The sequence below is a fragment of the Cyprinodon variegatus genome, unplaced genomic scaffold (genome assembly GCF_000732505.1).
Source record: "Cyprinodon variegatus isolate N-32 unplaced genomic scaffold, C_variegatus-1.0 Scaffold628, whole genome shotgun sequence".
In the NCBI taxonomy this organism is placed as follows: Eukaryota; Metazoa; Chordata; class Actinopteri; order Cyprinodontiformes; family Cyprinodontidae; genus Cyprinodon; species Cyprinodon variegatus.
Window position 1 is genome coordinate 163728 of NW_015151081.1, and position 10173 is coordinate 173900.

The 10173-nt window shown below is 39.2% G+C and overlaps 1 protein-coding gene across 1 annotated transcript in view; it reads left to right on the plus strand.

The window, feature by feature from the left end:
* The window catches only part of LOC107096495 (collagen alpha-1(IV) chain-like), a 64245-nt gene that overhangs the window by 21820 nt on the left and 32252 nt on the right, over positions 1-10173 (plus strand). Inside the window, exon 2 of the mRNA XM_015393161.1 lies at positions 8503-8556. Within this exon, the coding sequence (XP_015248647.1) occupies positions 8503-8556 (54 nt within the window). The remainder of the gene's footprint in view (positions 1-8502; positions 8557-10173) is intronic.

The following is a 10173-nucleotide window of genomic DNA, read 5'->3' on the forward strand; positions in this document are numbered from 1 at the left end:
AAGCAATGGATGCAGTGAAGCAGCTCCAGCTGTTGTGCTACATACAGTTCGTCTGGAGCAGCTGTGAGATGGGAATGCTCTGTACTGTGGGAATAACGTGAGCAGCAACGGGAACTTGTGCACAATATGCATTCACGGAAAAGAAGGAAGCTTTTTAGTGCTATTGTTTGAGGTTGACTGTTCTTTTCAATCAGTAGATTCAGATCCTTATGAAAGAACTGACTGATTCTGACTCATGCAACTACTTAAAACAAATACAAAGCTAATTTAATGCCCTTAAACTTTCTGTGTATTTTCTGCACACTGTATAAGAAGTAGAGCAAGATACTTTACATCTGACGCAACACTGTTAGGAACTTATGTTCAGGAAATCAAGTGTGTGGGTAGTTAAATAAGCACACCGTTATAATTAGCTGTGGAAAGGTTGTGCTGTTATCCCTTTGAGTAAGATTCTGGTTATGTAGTTTTGGAAGTACTGAGTCACATGAGCTTTCTAGGTTTAACAGCTGGTCTTCTGAATGTTGCAACATTTTTGTGCTAAATAAGGTCTAGAATGGTTCAAACACCGTGATTTTTATACTTAGAAAACAGATTTAGACATTGATATTACCATGTAGCATTTCTGTGAAATCACTGTTAATGAAGTAGAGTGTGCATGTTTTAAAAAAGAGAAAAGGAACATTCAAATAATTAGTGAAAGTGTTTGGATTGCATAGCCTAATTTCTAGTTAAAACCATGTTAAAATCTGTGTCAAAATTGGTACAGCAAGTACAGTACGTATAAAACCCTGCTATTTTGCAAGTTCTCCCACTTGGAAATCATGGAGGGGTCTGAAATTGCCATCGTAGGAGCATGTCCACTGTGAGAGACATGATGTAAAAAAAATCTAGAAATCACAATATATGATCTTTTAAGTATTTATTTGTATGATACAGCTGCAAAAAAGTATTTGAACACCTGAGAAAACCAATGTTAAAATTTGTTACAGTAGCCTTTGTTTTCTAATACACAGGTCAAAGTTTTCCCTGTAGTTTTCACCAGGTTTGCACACACTGCAGGAATTTTGGCCTACTCCACCACACAGATCTTCTCTAGAGGACTCAGGTTTCTGTGCTGTCGCTGAGAAACACAGCGTTTAGACTTAGAAAACTTCAACACAATTTATTGTCATTTTGTATACAACAGTGTATGCAAAACAAGATTTCATTTTGTACAGCTTTTAGAACATTTCCATTCCATAAAGTGCAGCAGTGATCACCACTCTTCCCACTTTCTTCCAATCCACCATCCTCCACACCACACAGTGAGACAGCTGGTCAGAACGCTCTCTATGGTGCTTCTGTAGAAGGTGGTGAGGATGGGTGGGGGCAGGTGGACTCTCCTCATACTCTGAAGGAAGTACAAGCGCTTTTGTGCCCTTCTGACCAGTGAGGTGGTGTTTACAGTCCAGGGGATGTGCACCCCCAGGAATTTGGTGCTGTTGACCACCTCTACAGCGGAGCTGTTGATGAGCAGTGGAGCACATTCAGGATCAGGCTGTTCTCTCTAACAGCAAACCAGAATCTCCACCACCTCTCTGTTGTTCTGGATGTTGTCATCTCTGATTAGGCCCACCACCATAGTGTTGTCTGCAAACTTCGCAATGTTATTGGTGGCGGGGATGCAGGGGTTTGTCATCAGAGTGAACAGCAGGGTGCTTCGAGCATGAAAGAACACAAACTGACTGAGGTCTGTCTGTGAGGAAGTTAGAAGCCAATTGCAGAGGGGTGTATTAAAGCCCAGCTGTTCCAGTTTGCCCATCAGATGCTGGGAGATGATGGTGTTGAAAGCTGAACTGAAGTCCAGGAACAGCAGGAACATGGATGTTCTCCTCCTCCATGTGTGCTCAGGTGAAGAGCAGAGGAGACGAAGATGGCGGTTCCGTCGATAGGCAAACTAAAACGTTTCAAATGTTGGGGCGAGAGTGGAGACGATTTGTTCTTTAACCAGCCTTTCCAGCACTTTCGAAGCACTTCATCATGATGGGAGTCAGGCCGGTAGTCATTGAGTGAGGTGACCTGAGGCTTCTTTGGGACTGGAATGATGGTGGCAGACTCAAAGCATGCTGGCACTATTAATTGGTCCCGCTAGGTGTTAAAAATATCTGTGAGGACACCAGCCAGCTGACCTGAACACCCCTTGAACACCCGCCCAGGTATGTTATTGGGGCCTGGGGCCTTACTTGCGTTGACCCTCCTCAGAGTTTTCTAACTTCAGCTATGTCAAGGTTGAGTGCCTCCTCTCCCTGATGTGCAATGGCTTTAATTGCTGGAGTGCTGTTTAGTGTCTCAAAACCCTACAAAGAAGTTGTTTAGTTCATTTATGAATTCAAAATCAGCTGTATCCATTGGGGACTGAGGATGTGCTGTAGTCTGTGATTACCCATATGTCTTGACACATCCTCCTGGTGTTGCTGGCATCATGGAAGTTTGAGCTCCCTCCAAAGATTCTCTATTGGGTTTAGGCCTGGAGACAGGCTAGGCCACGCCAGCACCTTGATATGCTTCTTCCAGAGTCACACCTTGGTTATCCTGGCCGTGTGCTTCGGGTCATTGTCATGCTGGAAGACCCAGCCTCAACCCATCTTCAATGCTCTAACTAAGGGAAGCAGGTTATTCCTCAAAATCTCACAATACATGGCCCAGGTCATCCTCTCCTTAAGTAAAGATGTGAATCAAACAACTGAATTGAAAAAAAATTTGTGATTGGCTCCTCTTCCACCATGCTTGTTCCGTTGGAGGCTTTTGTATTTCCCTTGATATCTTCATTTCAGCAGGTATATATGATGTTATGCAATATAGAACAGTGGTTTGGTTTAAAGTAAAAAAACGATAAAGTTAGAATGTGTTTTGTTTTATAACTTTATGAAAATTTTAGAAATTCCCTTAATAAAATATACTAAATGAATACTTAAATATGTACAAAATTGTATTTATTTCATTTTTGTCGCAGCAATTATTGAATATTATCCTTTAAACTCATGTTTACTGCTTTAGAGGTTGGTGTTAATATCAGTCTGATATTTTTTAGCCTGGAGTTTAGACATAGCAGGTTCCACTGTAGCCTCTTTTTTTCAGTTAATCCTCTGGAAGTTAGATACGGACTGTTTTCAACCAGAGTTTTTCCTCAACAGATCAGAACTGTTCTTTTAAAACTGGATATTGCCTAAAACAAGTATGTTTAACTGAAGGAATGAGATTCAAATGACCATGGAGATTTAGTTTTCTTGCAATTAAAACATGTGGAACTAATCTAGTGGACCCTGACCTTTTAAATCAGTGTAAAGCAAACTCTAATTTAAATGAAAACCAGAAGACAAGCAAGCGTCTTTTTTGTTTTAACCCTTTCTAGAAAATGTCATTTCCACTTTAACTGAAATGTTGGAGTGTTTGATTTGCAAAGAAAAAAACAGTCCAGAGGTTGTCATCACATTGCATTCCCAAGCCTTCAAAACTTTAATGTTAGCATCTACAGAACTATCTTGGCCGAATGTAGAGGTAAAGACCAGCAGTTTGAATCCATCAGTCCATCTGACTGCCTGTTCTAACCAAACCAAAGACATCGTTTACCATCTCTTCTTTCCTTTTGTTTTAAATTAGCCCCATTTCTTATTAGAAACCAGTCAAAAAACGTTGAATACAGTCAGTCCTGATTTACATTTGGAGTGACAGATATCCTGAATTCAATGTTAACATCTTTCAACCAGCATTGCCTGCAGACTGAAACCTCTAATCTCCAGAGCAAACATTACTCATCAATTCCTCTCTCCGGGGATTGTCTTAGAGCTTCGGTTTTCTATCCGATGATGTCAGACTTATCAAGCTAGCGTTGATCAAACATCAGAGAATTTAGGAAGGCGCCTCATCACATGTGATACATATTCTCAACTGACTCCTGTCTGCATCAATTTATTCTGTGAACGTGCCACAGACCCCAGCAGCTACACCCACTCCGTTATCTCTTTGCTGTCGGCCCTTTTTTGTATCTGTAACATTTTCTTTTTAAAACAAACCTTCAGCATTGGTCTCTCCCTGCCAGCTCCAGCCACAGTAAACAATCACAAACACTGTCATAGAGACACAGTCATGATAAGGCACTGTTTTGTGCAGCACCCAGTTAATGTAAGCAACCTGCCAGCGCAGGCCATGGAGATTTTCACAGTTTGGAGACATCCAGACCTGCTGTCCTGACTCGGCTATGAAACAAACGCTTGTCTTGGAACACGTGAGACCTTTTACTGCAGAGGTTTACTGGATCTGAAACAGAACTCAGTGACTCACCAGCAACTGAATACTGACTGAAGACATTAATACTCATTACTGCTGGGCCTAAACTCTAAGTGTGTTTGCTTTTAGAGAGATTGAGCCGCCTGGACAGAGCCTAGTATCTTCCTTTCTTTCCATTTTCATCGTCTCCAGTTCCAGAAATACTTCATATAGTCACACACGCAACAACATTTTAAGTACAGTTTCCGTAAAAGTTTGGAGGACTTTTATACTGATAATACTTCAAGAGGAAATTTCCTACAAGTCCACGTCATTACGTGCTAGATTCAACAAAGCAGAAAGTTTAAATATTTATTCCAATATGCTGGTGAAGATTCTCAGTCATCCATGTCATTATTTCTAAAAAAGTAAATAAAAAAAGAAACCTATTTGACTTTGTTGTCTAAGTTTGAAGACATTTCGCTTCCCACCCACAAAGCTTTTTTCAATCAGGTGGCTAACAAAGACCTCAACTACTGTACTCCCCATTTCAGAGGGATAGACCTGTTCTTCCGGTTCCATTTGTATGTTTTCTAAGCCTAAAGCTTGGAACTCAACGCTAATGCAGACATTTTGAATTGAAAAAGCTTCCTGGATGGGAAGTGAAATGTCTTCAAACTTGGATAACAAAGTCCATTGGTTTGTTTTTTAGCCTTTTTCAATTTCTCTATGTAAAATAGAATTTTGGCTGAAAGGTGATTTTTAAATAATAAACAATGTCATCAATTAACCTAATTGATTTTGTGCTGGAGAGAAACCTGAAACGTATTCATCCATCCAATTTCCGTCACGCTTATCCCTGCTGGTATAGCGAGGGGTGCTTGTGCTCCAGCTGTCAATGGGCGAGAGACAGGGTACCTGGACAGGTCACCAGTCTATCACAGGACAACACAGAGACAAACAAATCAAACAACCCTTCACACACACACTCACACCTTAGGAGTATTTAAAGAAGCCAATTAACCTAACAGTCATGTTTTTGGACTGTGGAAGGAAGCCGGAGTACCCGGAGAGAACCCACGCATGCTCAGGGAGAACATGCAAACTCCATGCAGAAACCAGACCCGGAACCTTCTTGCTGCAAGGCAGCAGTCCTACCCACTGCGCCACGGTGCACCGCCTGAAACTGAGAGAAGTTCAAACATGAGCCTTTATACAGCAAAGATGTTTGTTAAATCTTTAGAACTGATTTCGTTATCCGAGTTGTTTACTATTTTCACTAAAGTGAGACCAGTAAGAAAATATCTGACATCATCATTAGATGCGACAAAAATGTTGGAAGGCTATCTAATTCAGTCAGATCTACTTTCCCTCATACAGTCAAATGAGTCTGAAGATAATTTTAAATGTTAGGGAGTTCATTAGGAACAAGGTGAAAGTCACATGTTTCAGTGGATTCTCTGTAAACTGAAGCTTGAGTATCTTTGACCTACATGAAAATACAACAACAACACAACAATACATGCAAAACAAAACAAAAATTGTCTTCATTAATTGATATTATTCAGAACTTAATCTGCAGTAGATTTAGGGGACTAAAATGTAATGAAAAATATAACAAACTAAACTATACTAAAGATAACCAAATGATATAGGAAAATTATCTCAAGCAATCTAATATTAAAAGTTATTTGATTATTTTACTTCTTTGTTCTTTGCCCTATCATGGGTTGTCACTCTAAGTCTCCATCTAACCCCAATCATCTACATCATCTTCTTTCACTCCAACTACCTTTGTCCTTTTTACATCATTCATACATATCTCCTATGACCTTCCTCTGGGCCTCCTGTCTGGGATTTCCATCCCTGCACCTCTCTACTGATGTACTCACTGTTCCTCCTTTGTACATGCCCAGACCATCTCAGACTGGCCTCTCTGGCTTTATCTCCAAAAACATCTAACCTGAATTATCCCTCTGATGTACTTATTTCTGATCTTATCCATCCCCATCCCTCCTAAAGAGAACCTCAGCATCTTTATCTCTACTACCTCGCCCCCCCGTCTCCTCCCCAGTGCCATTGTCTCTAAACTATACAACATTGCTGGTCTTGCGTGTACAGCTTTCTTTTTATTCTGATAATACTTCCATTTTGCACTTAATGCAGTCCTACTTTCCTGACTGTCCCATCTACAACAGTCCTCACCACTGTCTTATGGCTCTAATCTGTTTGTTTGAGAAACAAAACAGTATAAATAAAATAAATGTTGGGTAAATATAGTTTCAAAGCATTATAAAACCCTGATTTCTTAAGAGTAAACTGAAATGAATACCTTACATTTTATTTATTTTTCAGTCTGTTAATTTATTTTAAAAGGCACAGTCCCAGTAAAGATGAGATTAAATGTTTTCTTTTTGTTTATAGTTTCCTTATTGATACTGATAATGTAATTTGTAAAATACACATAATTTAGAATGTTAACTTTCCTTTCGAAATATACTTAATCCGAGAAAAAGTTGAACAAAAATCAGTTTACGAACTGTTAAAAAAAACTTAAAGCTGCGGTGTGCATGAAGGACCCAGCCTGCATGAGCCTCTCTGTGCTCAAGCATTTCATCTCCATGAGGGCAAATCGGTATTTAAGTCTCCCACCTTTTGGTATTGTGCCTTCTTTCTCTACCCATGGACTTATGTGATAAGATCCCCTCCAAATCTTCTTTAAAAACAGCAAAAAAGCAAAAAAAAGCACGTAGATGCAAAATCACAGATATCTGATCTACCATTGCGAGAGTCATTAACAAGACATTTTGTGCAGATGTCCTGTAAGCTTTTGAGCCGTCACTATCCAGCTGCTGTTTGGGTTTGTGAAGATGATGCGTAAAGGATGAAGATGGGGGGGATCAAAGAAAACTATTGTTCTTATCTACCTGCAGCTTACTGAGTTGTGTTTGGAGATCCTGTAGACATCACAGAGTGGGGCTCTTCATGGAAAACTCTAGATAGGAAGCCCCCTGTCACACAGCCCAACATGCAGGCATGTCTGCTTGGTTCAGTTGGCTCTGAATCAACAGCTGGGCCTGTTAACACTTTGACAGAGTTTGCCATAATAAAACCCACATAATGTCTACCTTTACATAGCTTTCCCTGTGATCTGACTCTAATGTGCTTTGAGAAGGAGTGTTTTGTAAGCTGTTATAAAGAGTAAATGGTAAATTTAAACAATTAGGAAACCAAAACCAGGGTGGTGAGAATGAGTGAGTGATAAGTGTTTTAAATAGATGGGCTGACAAATAGCAGGGCACATGTGTGCAATAAAATGAATAGAACAAGTGCACTGGGATAGGCTGCTAAAAGCCAGGGGTAGGCTATGGTTTCTGGTGTTTTATAGGCCTGCATATTGGTTCAATTAGCAGGTGTGTTAGACAGGAATGATGCTAGCCTGAGTTATTGGTAAGGTGTGGTAAACTATCAGGTGAAAACAGTAAATTCCTCCCAAGTTAGAAAGTAAAAAAAAAAAAAAAAAATTTTTTCCATAAAAACAGTTATTTGTCTCTTCTATGTCTGTGAGAACCAGAGAGAGTCAGACATAAGTGTGGTGAATGTAGCTGTGCACGTTTCTTCCCAAGCATGCAGAGCTCTCCTGCTTCTGACAGTATCTTGGCTGTAAGCCTCACACGTGAGTTTAGCAACAGCTGGAAGAGGGAGAGAAAAGGAAGAGAACAGCAGAGCCAAGAGACTGCAGGCCAGTTCCCAGGCCCCGGCCTCTGGAGACCTCAGAGGAAAGGAAGCAGGGTGGGTGTCGGTGGAGGACGGTGGAGGGCCCACACCAGCTGCATTCAAGTGTATTTCAGCAATTCTGGTTGCAAGTAGTTTTGCAAGAAGGTGATTCCTCTATGTAGCTTTAGAGATGAAGGTGAGCAGCTAAAAAATAAGCTGTTCCAAATACAAGTTTTTATATCTAATCCTCAATCCTTTTAAATAAAGATTTTCAACTGATTCAGGGAAATCACTCATTGCCTCACTCTAGCAATCTCTTGTTTCCTGTGGTAGAAATAGTTTTAAACCTATAATTATTAAATGGTGGGAAAAATACAATAAAACACAAGAAATACGATTTAATAATTATCAGGTGAAACAAACATTTTGAAACATATTAACCTGTGTTTTGGGTCAATGGTATTTATTGCTTGTGTCTACTGCCCCCGTGTGGCCAAAAGTTGTTTTTACCATCATAACTTGGGCTATTTCCTTTTTCAGGGTTGTGGAGCTTCATGTGGAAAATGTGACTGCAGTGGGGTGAAGGGAGCAAAGGTAAGATCTTCATGCTTTTATTGTTTTCATTGTTCACTTGCATCCTGTAAAAGTATTGATACCCCTGAGCTGTTTCACATCTAAAGCACAAATGATATAATTTCTCCACTGTGATGTGATATCAATCAATCAATCAATCAATCAATCAATCAATCAATCAATCAATCAATCAATCAATCAATCAATCAATAAATCAATCAATCAATAACTGGTGACCAGTCCAATATGCCAGAAACAGATTAAATCATGTTTTGTGTTTCTTTCAGGCCATGTTGGAAACAAAGCAGACTTTAAGAAAATAAACCTTTATGTGAGAGTTAAAGATTTAAGAGCAGAGTTACGTTCCAGCAGTTTAATGACCCTAAACATACAGCCATAATGGTAAAACATCATCACTGAAGCATCTAGATGTCAATTTTTGCTCACTGAACAGAAGGTACTTTAGAGGAAAGAGTGGGCAAAATGATTACACTTTCAGCTTATAGAATAAATCCAGTACTTAGCCCCCTAAAATAATATGATAGCAGAAAACAAAACTATGTGTTTGGCTTCTTTTCTTTTTGCTTCAGGCAATATAATACTTGGTGTTCATTTACCAATTCTAAAAATTATAATGATTGTGGAACTGTTTTGATTTAAAGGTTAATTTAAAGGTCAAAAGATCAAAAGGAAGACATCGTTAGAGAAGGTTGCTTCTAACAATGGTTGAACATCATGGGGTTGTACCTACAGGTTCAGTAAAAAGGCATTTGGCCCAAAGAAATATACATTAATATGATTTTTTATATTTTTTTTATTAGACCATGGCGGTGCACACAGCTCGGTTACAGGTCCTAATCCCATCAGATGGAGAAAAGCTTACTGCTAGAGAAACACGGAGGCCATAAAACACCAATGAGCTGTTCATCTGTCAGCGCTTTGAGATTAGTGATAATAGCTGAACTGGAACATGTCTGCTAAGCTACAATTGACCAGTGGAAGTTTGCTTAGTAATATGTTTTGTCCCTCTAGACAGCACTAAAAGGTTAAAGCATTTTATTTTATTCCATTAAATAATAGTATTTTGTACTTTTTTTTTTAAATAAGGTAATTTATATTTTAACTTGCTGAAGTTGTTAAGGAAATACTTAAAAGGTACAGCCCTACTGAAAAATGCATGTTGTTCTGATAGCCTTTTCTTATTGATTTTTATTTTTATCCTTTCATGGTTTTTCAATAATAATCAGTAATTTTAGGAAGTTAGAATAAGCAATTCAGTATTGTGGTTCTTTAACTGATTTAGTAATTACCTGAGCTCTTCCTGTTTGAGAAGACCTGTGCATCATGATGTGATCTCAGAGTAGACTGCTTAAAATTGTGGATTATGCTGACCTTTAATGTTAACTAAAGCAATATATATATATATATATATATATATATATATATATAAAAACAAACTGTTTTCTCACCCCTCGTGGGGTGGTATGTGTCATCCTCAAGCTCGGGTCCTCTACCAGAGGCCTGGGAGTTTGAGGGTTCTGCGCAGTATCTTAGCTGTTCCTAGGACTGCGCTCTTCTGGACAGAGACCTCTGATGTTTTACCTGGAATCTCTCTCTCTCTCTCTCTCTCTCTCTCTC